The sequence below is a fragment of the Peromyscus leucopus genome, chromosome 8a, assembly GCF_004664715.2.
Source record: "Peromyscus leucopus breed LL Stock chromosome 8a, UCI_PerLeu_2.1, whole genome shotgun sequence".
NCBI lineage: Eukaryota > Metazoa > Chordata > Mammalia > Rodentia > Cricetidae > Peromyscus > Peromyscus leucopus.
The window spans coordinates 50,047,278-50,063,134 of NC_051085.1; the positions used below are offsets into that span (position 1 = coordinate 50,047,278).

At 47.4% G+C, this 15,857-nt stretch overlaps 1 protein-coding gene and 1 pseudogene across 1 annotated transcript in view; one reads left to right on the forward strand and one right to left on the reverse strand.

Moving 5' to 3' along the window:
• Window positions 1–10,317: 10,317 nt before the first annotated feature.
• On the reverse strand, window positions 10,318–11,103 carry LOC114691383 (annotated as a pseudogene).
• Window positions 11,104–13,029: 1,926 nt separating this feature from the next.
• The window catches only part of Map3k4 (mitogen-activated protein kinase kinase kinase 4), a 66,300-nt gene continuing 63,472 nt past the window's right edge, over window positions 13,030–15,857 (forward strand). The window contains 1 exon segment of the mRNA XM_028866659.2: window positions 13,030–13,238. Coding sequence (XP_028722492.2) covers window positions 13,058–13,238 — 181 coding nt within the window. The 5' untranslated portion in view covers window positions 13,030–13,057.

The window sequence follows — 15,857 nt, forward strand, 5'->3', positions numbered from 1 at the left end:
TGTACTGCCAGCTGTTAGAGGGTGTAGTGATACAATTGTGCACAGTGTATTCTATGTGAAAATGTTAGCTTCTGGTTAGTGTATTTGCTGTGCTTTTACTGAGTGCATGCGTGTGTGTGTGTGTGTGCGTGTGCGTGTGTGTGTGTGTGTGTGTGTGTGTGTGTGTGTGAAAACAGTGTGCTGTTGCACCAAGGCTGCACTGTACAGCAGTCATAGCCCCCGCCTGTGTGAGGAGATTACTGAGCTCAGGCCATGTCTGTGCCGTGGCTGATTTGCATGCTCTATAACATTTGCACAGTGACAAAATCAACTAGTGATGGACCTGCTGGGGTGTACCCCCAGTATTGGAGAAATGCGTGACTAGAGACGGGAAACCTCATAAGGGTATTAGAAAATCAAGGTAGTATTAGACAACTGTGTATTTGTTTGCCTGTGTGCTGGAGCAAAGTGCTAGGCTGCTGAATCCTTTGGAGACAGGCTCGCAAGCTTCTCTTTCCTGTGCATGCCCTCATTTTATGTTGGGATGAAACATGGAGTGTCTGCCCCTGGGACTGCCTTGAGTGCCCTCTGCCCATCTTGCTGTAGGGTTTCCTGGCCCCTTTCAGCTCCTCACAGGAGGAGCTGCACTTTCTTTGGCCTCAGGTCCTTTGCACATGCTGTTCTTGGTCTCAGCACTCCCCAGACCCTTAGCTCCTTCTGGCCAGAGCTTTGAAGTCTCCATTGAAATATTCTTTGGCGAAGCGTTCATTTTCCGCCCAGTTCTCTGGGTCTTCTCTGGCAGCATTTTGTCCTGGCAGTCTGTTCCCTATGCTCTGCCTTGGTTGCATAAGCCCCAACTACATTCTAAACCCTTGGGTGTGTAGTTACATGCTGAGTGGGTGGATATTTGTTGTTGTTTTGGAGACAGGGTCTCACTATGTAACCTTGCCTGGCCTGGAACTCACTATATGGACCAGGCTGGCCTCAAACTAGCAGAGCTCACTTGCTTCTTCCCCCCAAACGGCTTAGATTAAAGGCGTGTGCATGCCTCTCTACTGGCTTTGTCCTGAGGTCCAAGAAAACAAGAAGAGCAGCTCTTCTGTTTGGAACTGTATTTTCCCAACTCAAGTTCTGTCCAGTCAGAGCAGTGCTGAACTCGGTGAGTCCAGGATTGCCCCAAAGAGCCGACCCGTAAGTGGACACTGTGCACATGCCGTGGCTGTGCGACAGTCAGCGTGGACTTTGAATGGCAGGCAGGTTAAACAGAGCCCAAGTAACAGAACAGAAACGGCTCACAGAGAATGAATAACCTCTGTCTTGTCTCACAAAAACCCCAACTTCACCGGAAGCAAGGTTAATGTTCGTTCGGATTTGGGAGAGCCTACTTTCCCGTTCCTCTCAGGGCTCGTTTTCTTCTTAGGTCTAAACCCACAAGCTGGCATGGCCTGAGCTGCCCCACTCACTGCACCGGTAAAGATGCTGTGCATTTGCATGGGCGGAATTCTGGGTGGGAAGGTCCGTTCTAGCTGAGGGTGAGAGGTTAGCCTTAGGCCAGGCAACATCTCAGTTTTCCTCTCACTCACAGGATAGTCAGTGTGGGTCTCCTCCGTCTGGATTTAGTCTGGTGCCCTATCCCTGTTGATGAGGGAGTCAGTGTGAGCAGACGCTGGTCAGCGGTTAGCTCTGTGAGCTTCGGGCACTCCGCCCTTCCCTCCCATCCCTGTGGTGTTCTCTAGCCAGTGGCCCTCAAACCACAGTCTGTGGTGGAAGTGACCTTGCATGCCTGCCCCGGGGAGAACAGAAGCACCTAGTGACTTAGTTAGTGCAGGCCGCCGTGGGAGAGAGGCCTTGGCATTTGGAGTAGTCCAGGACTCCAGTTCTGGCCGAGATACAAAGTTAAGCAGCCAGGCTATGTCAGCAGCCCAGCCTGGTGCCCTAGGAATTCTTCTAAAACTGTCGGGGTTCTTGGGGCTACTACCAGTAGGGGGAGCTTCAGCCAGGGGTTTGCATGCCCGTCTGGAAAAGGTGCTGGTGTGAGCACATCAGATAATCACCTTGAATTGGCTGTCTGAGCAGAGGGGCTTTGCGTACAGTGGCCCTGAAGGTTCTGGTAAAGATGAAACTCAGTTATGTGTGGCATTTGGCAGACTGCCGAGCAGAGGGCCAGTACTCACTGTTTAATGACGGCAATTACACTGGCCTAATAAAAATCATTCTTTTTGTGCAACCAATTACAGAACTGATTAAAAACATAGATACAGACTCTGTTTATTGGTTTTAACCATTGACTTAATTTTGGGTCTTCCTAAGAAGGTCTGCCTCTTCCACCAGGGTGAATGATGCCAGGTTTCTCAGTCTCTGCCCTGTTAGTACCACTGTGCAGTTTTTGCTGTGGCCCTCTTTACTGTTATTTATGCCTGAAGATAATTTTTGCTACAGGAATTGCATTTGTTTATAAAGGGAATTGAACTTTATTGTGATGCGAAGTCGAAAGCTGTAACAGTTAAGTAGCCCAGACACTTTGTAACAGCTCTCTAATGTCGTGGGCATCATGAAGGGCTGTGCACTGGTCTCTAAGACTGCCTCTGGAGGAGGAGTGAGAGCCCCGGGGGAATGGAAGAGTGGAGCTTGGCATTTAGATAGGCATTCACCACACCCCTGTGATAGCTGTCCGGACTCGGCAGAGCGCTGGCCCGTGGACCAGAAGCGCTGATCAATGCTGTTCTCCACATTAGACACAGCACGTCACAACCCACACTTCCTAGTTCTAATTTCCAGCGGGACACACTGAAATCTGTGTCTAACATGGAAGTTGGGATTCTGATGCCTAGCTCAGCTTGGGAGTCACTTCAGAACATCTCCTTACCTACTATTAGACGTATTCACACAACTATAATTATCAGTCAGTTTCACTTAAGTGAGTTGCTTAATTTTATAATGTTTCTTTTTTGAGACAGAGCCCCACTGTATAGTCTAGACTGGCCTCTGACTCTGCGGAGTTCCTGCTAGCCTTGAACTTGGGGTGTGACTGATAGACCCAGGGGCACTCCATTGGAGGAAGATGGTTTGACCTTTCCCAGAGGGTATCAGTTGGAAATGCTTTCGTGGTTAGGGCTGGTGCTTATGTCCACGTCCCCTCTCGGTGTGGGGTTTTGTCTGGTTTGAACTGGTGCCTGTTCAAAGGGTCTGGATGCTGCTGCAGACCCTTGGTTTCCTATGTGCACCAGTTCCATTGTGTCTGGAAGACAGTTTCCTTGGAGTCAGCCACTGCCTTGGCTCTTCCAGTCTTTCCGTCTTCTCTTCCTCACAGATCCCTGACTCCTGAGGGGAGGGGAGGGTGGGATGAAGCTGTCCCACTTAGGGCCAAGTGCTCCCAAGTCTCTCAGTCTGCACATTGTCCAGTTGTGGGTCCCGTGTTAATTTCCATCTACTACCAGAAGCTTCTCTGATGAGGGCCGACTGACTGAGGTGCTGATGTATGGGGACAGCAGGATCATTTTATTGCTGTGTCCCTTTACCATAATAACTGTAGTAGGGTTTCCCCTGTGACCCATGGTCATCTAGGTTCTGGTTCTTGACCACTCCAGCGGTGTCCGGTAGGCGTTCCATCTCACAGAGTGGGCTTTAAAGCTAACCAGAGTGGTCTCCTCCTCCCGTCACAGTGTGCCAAAGCCGTTGCACCCATACATCTTGCAAGCAGGTCGCTGCTGTAGGTTGTGGGGTTTGTAGCTGGGTAATATTGATGATTTGATGATTACTTTTCTCCTCTGGTAGTATGCAGAGTAACTTCCAGCACCATGAATGTTATTAATAGGGGTGAAGCTTCTTGTTGGGCAACAGCTCCATTTTTCCCTGTCCAATGACTAAGTAAGTGGTGTTTCCAGCAATAGGGCCTTACCATCAAGTTGTGGAGAGAAACCAATAACCTTGGCAATAGCCTGTGTTTTGGGTGGCAGCGGCAGGGGTATTGTCTGCGGGATCCCTGTGGCCAACCACTCCACAAACTGTAACTCACTGCTGGCACCGGAGCTTTTCCTTGTGGCACGCGTTCTTGAGTTGGGGCGTTGTCTCCTCCATTACGGTGATCCCATTTTAATTCCTTCCATATATGTTTCCGTTTCGGAGAATTTCTACAGTAATAGGTTTTAGTTGTGGTTTTGTTTTGTTTTTGGTGTTTCGAGACAGGCTGTCTCTGTGTAGCCCTGACTGTCCTGGAACTCACTCTGTAGACCAGGCTGGCCTTGAACTCAGAGATAGCTTTCTTCTGCCTCACTAGTGCTGGCACTAAAGGCGTGCACCTCCATCACCACCTGGCCGTACTCCAGTGGCTTTTCAAAGGCCTCTAGTGTTAGTTATCCCTCCCCATAGTCCCTCCTTTATCCCGCCCTTCCATCCCCTCCCCCAAAATGGTGTTTGCAAATGGACGAAAAACTCTTTAAGAAAGAAAGAAAAGAAAAAGAAAAAGAAATGACCACTCCCTCCGGTTTCCCCCAGTAGCAGGAATCTGTTTTGCTGCTAAGTCCTACAGACTAGGCAGATGGGAGGTGGAGGGGAGAACTTCGCACAGGTGAGCTACTGTGGTTGCTAGTGAATCAGAGGCCACTTAATTTTGAAGGACATGCTGCAGAGCTTTGAGTGACGATAAACCCCATGGGCTTTTGCAGAGCCCCAGATGTTTCTGGACCTACCCAGTTGTGCTTCACTCAGGTGTCACTGCAGGTTGCATTGTGTGTCACAGCAGAACTATTTAATCCCAAGGTCTTTGAGGCTGTGTCTTATTTTCTTTCTCCACGTTTTTCATTAAAAGACTACAAATCCCTGGACCGAGTTTCAGATGTACTTTTTGGTACTAGATTCTAGTGCCCAGTGCACGGCATTTAACAGGGTTTTATGTTAGAGAGAAATGTTGATTTACGTGGCTGTCAGACGTTAGTACCGGAAAGATACCTCACATTTGTAGGGTTTAGGCACAAATAAGGCAAACATTTCAGGAGGATTCCTGTGGGCCTCGTGTGGCTCTCCAACCCCAAACGCCTGGTATCCATGTAAACACTGTGCACCAGTCAGCTGCCACATTAGCTCATCTCACATGTGCCGCTGCAGAGGGAGGGTTGGGATGCTTGTGGTTACTTCACTGAAGTGATTGCAAGCTCTTTTGAACACAGCACTAGTATTTATTTTCCTAGCTTTTTGTGTACGTGTTTTTAAAGAGAACAGTAAGCTTGCTTTTGAGATCTCTCCTCTGTTAAATATCACTTCTAAGCAAAGGCTCCTAAAATGAATTGTTTCTCATTGGCTGCCTTAATTCAGTAACAACTTCCAGCAAATTGTTTATGATATGCATATTAAATTATGCCCACTAAAACAGTTTTCTTCATAGCTTTCTTTTCCTGAGAGTAGTTCTTGAAGTTTATTGACTCTAGAAAAATTTCAGCTCTCATTCCTTTGTGGATTTTCCTGTGCCCACTTCTCTAACTTTGGACTCGAAACACAGGTGTTAGACGTCTTGATGTGGTCCTGCTGGTTGCTAAGCCCCTGCTCCTCTTCCCTCCGATCTTCTCCAGCTCAGGTGGTTTCTGTTGTTGCATCTTCCGTCTGCTGTTATTTCCAGAGTATTTATGGCCCAGGGTTAGTGTCCATCTTTACATGCTCCCTGTCACTCACTCTGATCCCCCCTCCCCCCTTGGCTCTTCTCTTCATGGCATTTTCCATTTCATGAACTTTGATAGGATCGCAGAAATCATGGGTTTTGTTTTTGGGGTCTTAGACTTTTTTACTCCTTTAAATAGCATCAGACTCTGTTCTAACACGTAGTTAAGTTGCTGAGTTACTTGGATGAAGTGTAAACTAGTAACATTTCCGAACAGGGTGAATACATTTGAAGAAAGGGCAGCGGTGTGGCTTCACTGTCACAGTGTGTTCCTCCAGCCTTCCTGTTAGTTATGTGCTATGAGCAGTGGCTGGCTGCCTCGTCCTTTCCTAATGCCTCTTCTGTGCCGTGTACTGATGAGGAAGGGTGTTTCATCTTCTTAAGATGTGCTGTTTGTGACAGTGTTCACCTACACTTCAGCGTGGTTCTTGAATGTTTGCTATTAGAGTCATTAAGTGAATTAAGTTCTTTGATTTTTGCAGTTGTTTATTGTGACCATGTGAGGTACCAACTAAAATCAATGGATTCTGTTTTTTAATTGATGGCAGAATTGAAAATGAGATTATCAACTTCTATAGAGTTATCCTAAAAGTTTATTCTTTATTTGGCGAATGCAAGTGAATTTTTCCATGTTTAGAGAGCATACCACAAATAATTTGTTTCCTCAAGTCAAAGTATCTGCAAGAGTTCTTCACACGTGCTTGCTTAGATTCCTTCCATCTGTTTATAGCACAAGGCTCAAAGCCACGATGTATAGATCGAATGAGGACACTCTGTGTGTGTGTGTGTGTGTGTGTGTGTGTGTGTGTGTGTGTGAGAGAGAGAAATGACCTCTTCATGTCAAGACTGCCAGCAGGTCAGGGCGGGGGTGGGGCTGGATCAGCACAAGTGGGATTTGATAGCATAGTCCCTTTTCAAAATCCCTCTTTGACTTTCATGTCACGTACCTGTAATCTTTCGCCTGCACAGTGCTGCTGTGGAGAAAAGTGATCTGCTTTTTTCTACAGAGCCCTTCATTACATCATCGTGTTTTGATTAAAGTCACAATTTCCTGAACGATTTCAAAGTGAAGACCTCACACGTTATACATTGTCTCCTTCCAGCTTCAGAAAGGGATGCTCATTGCTTCACCTCTCTTGGGGCTGTGATCTGACTGTGCTCCAGACATTCAGTCTGTCAAACCCCAGAGGGCAAGCTCTGAAGAGATTTTGTTGATTATTTCACTACATTTTCCTCTTCACCCTGCTCTTCCTGCTATCTGGATTCGATACCTCATTCATTGATCAAAGTTTGTGCTGTGACTTTCTGGTGACTTTCATCCCAGTGTTTGGAATGAAGCATTGTGGAAAAGTACTGGTTGGGGGCACTGTGCTTGGTCACACTGGTGATGTGACAGTCATGAAATGCAGTGTCTCCTTAGTGCTCAAAGTGTGTCAGCAGGGAACTTAAGTAGGAACAACCCTGTAAGGCCCTATACCCTGCTGCGGGATTCACTTGTAGTGTATAAAAAGTGTGCCTGAACTCACCCTCCGCAGATGGTGGATGAGCCCAGAGAAGCCTGAGGCCTGTGGTCACCATTCAGTGACACTCACGTCATCCAACACATTGACTTTATTCCTCAGAGGGACAGAGTCTGAGGATCATCTTTGTTTTATAAAGGTACAAGAGAGGTTTTTAATCGCTCATCTAAGTTCCACACAGCTTTGTAGCAGCACAACCGGCATTTGGCTCTAAGTTCATCCATAGGTCCACAAATCCCACACTGGCAGCGATTCTAGAACCACTTAAAAATGTTTTCATTACTTCTTCAGGAGAATATTTTCGTCCTCTCCCTCACCTTCTACATCCACCTCCCATTTCATACACACCCAACTTGGTGTCCTCATTTCTGGAGCACCCACCAAGTCTCGTTCGTGCTACTTGTATATTTTTAGGTGTGGAACCATCTACTGGAGTATGTTAGATGTACCAGAGTCACACCCTTCGAGAAAACTGTTTCTTCCTCTCCCAGCAGATCTCCGTTGCCAGCAGTTTCTCAACTAGGGCTAGGGCTTGAAGCGCACCTCCCCTCTCCATGCCGGGGTTTTGTCTGGCGGAAGCCTGTACAGGTCTTTCTGCATGCTGTTCCGTGTTTAGGAAACAGTTTCCTTTAAAGCGCCCACCACCTTTGGCTCTTACTTTCTGCTCCCTCTTTCACCAAGACCCTTGAGCCTGGGGAGGGGGTGGAGGAAGGGTGTGATATCGATGTCTCATTTAGGGCCGAGCACTCTACGGCCTCGTAACACTTGCATCTTGGCCAGTTGTCCGTCTCAGTGTTAATCTACTGCACACAGGATCTTCTTCATGAGGGTTGACAGATGCACTCATAGACGTGTGTAATGAGACGTCATGTCCTGTGAGCAGGGCAGTTGTAGCAGATTCTCTCCTAAGGCTGTGACCTGTCTCAGTCACTGTGCCAGGTCTGGGTTCCAGCTTGTGGATCAGGCCTTCAATCCAGTCAGAACGTGGTTGGTTACGCCCGTGACACTTGTGGCACTGTTGTGCATCTTGCCAGACTGGTCATTATTGTCGGTCACAGAGTCCACAGCAGGATAAGACTGATGACTCTCTTCTCCAGTAGGGTATAGCCCCATTCAGTACTGTGAAAACCTAGCCAGTAGGGATGAAGCTTCTCAGTCAATAATAGCTTGATAGCTCATGTTCTATGACTCAAGGATTTGGTGATTTCAGCAATAGAGTCTTACTATCAAGTTTTGGAAGGTAACCAAGAGTACTGGCAGTAGTCTCTGATGTTTGGGGGTCTGTGGGACCTCACTGGCCAACAGCTCCAGTAGTGGTAGCCCATTCTTGACATTGGCCTTTCTGTCTGTTAGCCTGTAGTGTGCTGTCTAGTAGGGCATTGTTGCTCCATACAGGGCGACTGCATCTAAGTTCTTTTGAGGTTGTAACTGTTGATATTTTAGGAAGCTTCTGCAGTCGTGGTTTTCGTAGGACCGTTCAGAAGGGCTCTGGTGTTAGTTTTCCCTAGTGTCCCTTCTGCTTTTGCCTCCTGTCCTCACCCCATCTAACACTCCCTGTCCCATTATTCTCTCTCCTCCTTATGGCGCTGTGATCTGTCTTCCCTTCTGTGATTCCCTCCTTTCTCCGTGATTGCTAATTCCTGACCTCTGTGGGTATTGCAGATGAGATACATAGATCTAAATATTCAAAACTAACACCTGTTAATGGGCGAAAACAATTTTTTTTCTGGGTCTGGATTACCTCACTCAGTGGTGTTTTCGTAGTTGGGGTTGAACCCAGAACCTTGTGCATACTCGGTGGCCACCTCCGTTACCATTGAGCTGCTGTGACATCCCAGAACCGTTGCTATTAACCACTGAAGTGTGGGCAAGAAATGGGCTGTGTAGCTGTGACCTTTAACCACCCAAATCAGCTATTTTACAGTGAACACAAGAGTGGAAGTAAAAGTTTTCAAGTTAATACATAAGTGAAACTATTTGTTGTATTACTTTAGGAGACTTAAGTGATAGCCTAGTGACTAGGAGGGTGCCTTAGAAACTTACTGCTAAATTTGACTATAGTCCGGGGCACTATTGTGTTTGGGACTCTGTAGGCATTTTCATGAAAGACCTAGAGTGGTCTGGTAAAAGTACAGTGACTTCAGAAATCAATTTTTACTTGCTGATGGAATTTATTAATCTTTTAAAAAGTTTATACTAGCATATATTAATTACAATGTTGACATTTTCATACACATTACTGTATCTTGATCCCATGCACATCCCGTTCCCCAGCCCCTGGCCTCCTGATAGTTTCCTTTTTCCCCGGGCCCCTCCTTGGCTTTCATGTCTTTTGTGTGACCCAGGGAGTTTCATTCATAGGGTTACCTATGGGAGCGTGGGCATCCCACCGGTGGCTACAACCTATGGGAGTGTGGCATCCCACTGGTGGATACAACCTGTGTGAGCGTGGCATCCCACCGGTGACTACAACCTATGTGAGCGTGGGCATCCCACCGGTGGCTGCACCACTGAAGAAGATGTCTCTTTTAGCCCTATCAGCCGTTGTCACACGGAGCTTCAGGGAATGAAGGGCCCTCGTGGTCCTACCCCTTCCGTGACAGTGTGCGAACATCTTAGAGTGTACGTGAGCAAAGGCAGATGTTACAGGTTCTTGATGTATCCTCCTGAGTCAGCTAAGAGTCTTAAATATGAAATATCAGGCTCCTTCGGCTAGCATAAGACAGACAGATCTCACTCTGTAGTTTCGGGCTTGCCTTCTGCCTCAGCCTCCAGTACTAAGTTAGTATTACAAGTATGTACCACTGTGTCCATGGCAACAGCTGATTTTCATTGAGCACTGTGTGCTAAGCACATTGTTTATTGCATTAGACCTTCTGTTTAAGTGCTTACGGTTTATTTTCTTCCCCATTAGATACCAAAATGACATGAAACGTTGATTGGTTTAGTTTAACAGAAACCCATGTAAGGGACACAGACGTGGAGGGCTGGACTAGTCTTCACCAGTGAGAGCTCTGCGGGCCTGTCCACATCTGCTGCTTTGGCCCAGTGTCTCACTCTGTTGTCTTAAAGTACTGATGTCTTCTTCAGTTGATGAATGCTTACCTTAAGAAATTTTCTTCTATGAGATAATGAGGATTTTCTATCTAATGAGACAAGGGGGTTCTGTTTAGAAGATTTCTATTTTCACATTTGACATGTACATCTTTATACCACCTGGGATTAATTTCCATAGGATAGCATTCAATTTCATTTTTTTTTTTTCTGCAGTGGGGGTAACAGTTTATTTGGGTCAGGTGTATTCTTTAATTCATTTAATTCTCTCCATGGCTGTGGTTACTGTTTCTAATCCCTTGCTGCTTCAGTGTTCTTGGTTAGATTGATCAGGAGTCATTTCCTTCAGAATTCTCACCAGGAGTTTAATTGAGTATGCATGAGCTTTATCTTCTCTTTCAGCTCTGCAATCGTTTTTTTGGTAGAAGTACATCATGAGCATCCATCTCAGTCACATTTATTCTGGTCTTTGTTGTTAAGAGACAGCACACCATTTTATCACAGGAAAGGCATAAGTGTGACCCCTTACGGCAGCCAGCAGCATGGGTGGAGTATGGATGGGAACTGATGTGACCCCCACAGAAATGACAGAAGCAGTGGTTGTATGTGATGCATTTGAGAGACCCTTCCGTGACAGCCAGAAAGGGCCCTTCCAAAATGACATGGTGACTCTGGAGAAGGCCACAGCTAGAGGGACCTAGACAGGTCCCAGGCGAGGAGTGCTGTGTCTGAGTGCTGCGTGGCAATGCAGGAACAACATGAACCTCTCCTGTTGCAGCCATGCTGGCAGCCGGAAGGGGATGGATCATGCCGTCACCCTGGCTCCAAGGGCCCAAGAGGGGAGGAGGACCCTTCCACTACCTGAGTGTCCATGGAAGTAGTAAAAGAAAAAGAAGGCATGTCACAAGTCACTGCAGGAAGCATCCAAGCTGGCCACTCATGGAATTAAAAAATAAATTTCATTACTGGAAATTTGTGTAGTTTTTAAAAAAATTATGTGTATGAGTGTTTTGCCTGCATGGATGTATATATACCATGTGAGTGTCTGGTGCCTGAGAGGTCAGAGGAAGGCATCAGATCCCCTGGAACTGGAGTTAGGGATGCTTGTAAGTCACCATGTGGATTTTGGAAATTGAATCTAGATCCTTTGCCAGAACAAGTGCTCTTAACTGCTGAGCCATCTCCAGCCCACCACCCCTTTGATTTGACATGAGCTCTCTGTGAAACCTGGGCTGGCCTTGAACTTAGATCTGTGTGCCTCTGCCTCCCAGAGCTGGGACTCAAGATGTTAACCACCACCTGGCACATTGTGTAGTTCTGTAGAACTTCTGTGGTGTGTGTGTGTGTGTGTGTGTGTGTATACATACATGTACACACCTGCTAGCACATGAGCATGTTTACAGAGACAAGTTGACATGATATCTTCTTCCTTGGTTGCTTTTTACTTTAGTTTTTGAGACAGGCTCTCTCACTGACCCTGGGGCTCACCATTTCTGCCAGCCCACCTGCCCAGTGACTCCCCTCCATCCACCGGCTTCTCCCATGCTGGGACTACAGGCATGTGCCACCGTGCCAGACTTTCCTCGTGGGTGCTGGGGCTCTGAACCCGGGTCCTCTTGTTTGTGCAGCAGGCACTTTACCTGCTGAGCCATCCCCCGAACCCCAAATTCCTACTTCTCAGAAGATAGCTTTTGTTTTGATTTTGCTACTTCAATAATGATGATGCCACGCATCTTGAGTGTTTCGTTTTGTTTTTCTCATTTCCTTGTGAGTTTGGATTAGCATTGATTGTGTATTGTGACAAAAGGTGCCAGAACGAGCACTGCATTGGATGCAGTTTTGGAGTTGTTTTTAGGTATATATAGAGTTTATTTTATAAACGGTGTTCAGAATAAGATGGGCTGTTGTGATGTATATATGGGAAACGTTAGTTGCTGTTACTCCTGTTTTAAGGTTTTAGAATTAGATTTTCTCTCGCTTGATGTAACTGGATTTTACTGTGTGAGTCTCACAGAAAAAGGAAATTTATCAAGATAGTGATATTGTTTGAGAATTGTCTGGCTAGAGGATGGCAGGCAATGTTTTCAGAAAACAAGTCGTGGAAGCATTGCATCCTTCAGGGAAGAGAAGGGAATTCCTCCTTTCTGCTGAGATTTGTCCTTTACCCCATCCCTCCCTTTTATTTTATTTCTTTTTGTCTGAGACTTTTTAACTATATTTTTATCCTTTGGGAATTTCATACAACATTTTTGACAAATTAAAACATGGATAATGGATAACAAGGTTTACTGTCGTAACTCTCTTTAGGCGGTTCAGTGCGGTAGGTGGGTATGCAGTGTTGTCTGGATGCTGCCCTGTGCCAGCACTCTGCCTCCCATGTGGCCACGGAAAATGCTGCCTGTCCCTTAGGGAAGAGTCGGCTGCGGCCCTGGAGTCCAGGGCGGGACGGTGCTCGCCCCTCATTGTCTGCATGCCAGAGTTGGTGCCCAGGTCTATTTTTAGCTCGGTCTGATTTGTAACTTCTCGTCTTCTGCTGTTTTCTCTTTAATTTGTAGTTTTTAGTTTGAAGCCCAGTCAGCTAGAAAGAGCCCCAGAGGCTTCAGAAACGGCACACTGGTGATTGTGATGATTGTGCCCGCGCTGCACCTGAGAGTGCACGGTTAGGTGTGGCCACACCCGCTGTCTCTGCTCCCTTGGAGTGGGCAGTGCAGTTTCCACCGTGGAAACTGAAGGATTACGATGCTGAGGAAATGCAGGTGGGGGCGTCTGCAGCGTTCTCAGAGGAAGCAGTGATTGCAGTTCCCAGGTTACTAACCAGTTCGCTTGCTCTTTATCTTCTCGTAGGCCGGAGTGCATGTTGGGAGAGTCAGCTTGCAAGAGTCCGGAATCTGACCCAGAGGACTTTTCCGATGAAGCGAACGCAGAAAACCTCTACAGCACCTCGCCCCCAAGCACGCCACGGCAGATGAAACGCCTGTCGACCAAGCACCAGAGGAACAGCGTAGGGAGGCCTGCCAGCCGGGCAAATTTGAAAGGTGAAGCCTGGGACTTAGAGGTGCTTGTGAGAGGGCGTGTGAGGGGCAGGACATCACCTTTATGTGACTGCATCGATTGACCAGTCTGTTCGGCAGTGTTAACGACTCCTTTGTTTGACATTTTACCCCAGTGTTGGCTGTGAGGTTTGTTGGTTTGAACTGTTACCAGTGGAGGGACGGGTAAGGAGCCAGTCGAGGAAGCTCTGTCCTGGGTTGTGGTGGCAGCCAGTGACACGGGCCTTCTGAGGCTATGAAGGAGGCTTAGCTGTTTTCCAGCCTGCAAACCCAGCGTGGCTGGAGTCTGCACCGATTGCCTGCACTCACTCCTTTATATCCTGCTTGAGGTTTCCACATTCTTCTCTCCAGCAGTGGTATACGGGGCGTTTGGGAGGAGACAGCCAGCCTGTGGTTCCCTGAATTCTGGGACTAGCTAAAGCCTCTGTCTTCTGCCAGTGACAGCATGTAGGGCTCTTGCTTGCTGTCTGTTTTTTGTTTTGTTTTTTCGAGACAGGGTTTCTCTGTGTAGCTTTGCGCCTTTCCTGGAACTCACTCTGTAGACCAGGCTGGCCTCGAACTCACAGAGATCCGCCTGGCTCTGCCTCCCGAGTGCTGGGATTAAAGGCATGCGCCACTACCGCCCGGCGCACTTGCTGTCTTAGGGTTTCTATGGCTGTGAGAAGACAACACTTACAGAGGAAAACCCTTAAATGGGGTGGCTGACAGTTTCAGAGGTTCAGTCCATTATCGCGGTGGGACATGACGGTGCATAGGCAGACATGGTGCTACTGGAGAAGGAGCTGAGAGTTCTGCATCCTGATCCGCAGGCAGCAGGAAGTGAACTGAGATACTCGGTACAGCTTGAACATAAGAGACCTCAAAGCCCACTCCCACAGTGACACACTTCCTCCAGGAAGATCACACCTACTCCAGCAGCACCACACCTTCTAATAGTGCCACTCTCTATGGGAGTCATTTTCTTTCAGACCACAGCGCTTGCTAAGCAGCTGCTAGATGGGACCCTCAAATCCAGAAGCCACAGAGGCAACCCAGATGGCACCCCAGATTCGGGAACCACACAGGAAACTGAATGTTACCCTGTGAGACGAATCTTAAAAGGTCTTATTAATAAAAAACCAGAGCCAGGTATTGGGGTGAACGCTGAAAGATCAGAGAAGCAGAACAAGCCACAGCCAGCCTCGCCTCGCCAACTCCTCAGCTGATCCTGTTTCCATGAATCCTCAGACTGAAAGCCTCTGAGTCCTCATCTGGAAGGGATCTCAGCTGAACTGCCTAAAAGTTTAAAAGACTAGTTCCTGGTCCTCATGCCTTATAATATTCCTTTCTGCTTCCTACCATCACTTCCTGAGATTAAAGGTGTGTGTCCTTCCCAAGCAAAGGCATGAGATTAAAGGCGTGTGCCACCACGCCTGCCTGTGTTCCTAGTGTGGCCTTGAACTCACAGATCTGAATGGATCTCTGCCTCCAGAATGCTAGGATTGAGGGTGTGTGCCACCACTGTCTGGTCTCTATGTCTAATCTAGTGGCTGTTCTGTTCTCTGACCCCAGATAACTCTTATTAAGGTACACAGTATGTTAAGGGACACAATATATCACCACAGTGTCCCATATCTGAGACCATGGAGGAAACCTAGATGGAACCCCAGATCTGGGATCCACTGAGGGAACCTATTCTTTCCCTTCCTCTTTATGTAGGATCTCAGGGCCCATTTATGTCCTGTTCCTAGAAGCTGACAACATGGCTCTCTGTCCTCTTCCTTCCTCAGCTCATCCTAACTGCCCTTTCTCAAGGTGGGTGAGCAGAACTACGCCAAGACGCGGCCTCCGCTCCAGCTCGGCCACTGAAACCTTGGGGTTGTAGAGTTTTCTGTTCGGTTCAGCAAACCACTTTTCTCAAGTTGGATCCTATGGCTTCTTAAAACCTATAGTGTTGCCTAGGATGTGGGTCTCTTTTCACCTCGGCCGAGGGTTTCACCCCGTGGACCTCTAGGTAATTTCTTCTCTCCCTGTCCTTAGCCAGCTTTTTCTTTTCCTCGCTCAGCTCTCCTCTCTGCCTCCAAGGGCTGGGATTAAATATGTGCCACTCCCCGATCAATGATTTTCTTACCAATAGTTAATTTTAAACTTTCTTTTAAAATGTCTTATTACGGTAGAACGTTTGCTGTAGCTACAGTTTAGAAACCCATGTGTCAGAGTTTGTGTTAAAGTTTAAACTTAATGTCTTAAGGTTAAAACTCGGTGTTCAAATTTGTGACCTGGAGTGTGTCTGTCTCTGTCCATTTTCTCGAGAAATCTCTCCCATGCCATTGAGGTTTCTGACCTCAAACAGGGTCAGAGAAGGGGCAGCGGCCGCTGAGTCCGCGTTTGCGTGCCGGTGGCACAGCTGTCCGTAGTCTGTCCTCGTTCGTTGCTTGTTGGACCGTGCTCCTCAGCACAGGCGTGGGGAGCGTCAGCTCCCCATTTTACACACTAGGAAACTGAGACTTGGGGATTCCAAGCAGAAGGCCCGATTTTGCCACTAGTTCTCATGGAATCAGTTTGGACCTCCTTATCTCCAGACATGAGACAGAGAGTGAGTGTAACCAAAGGCACCCGTTGGGT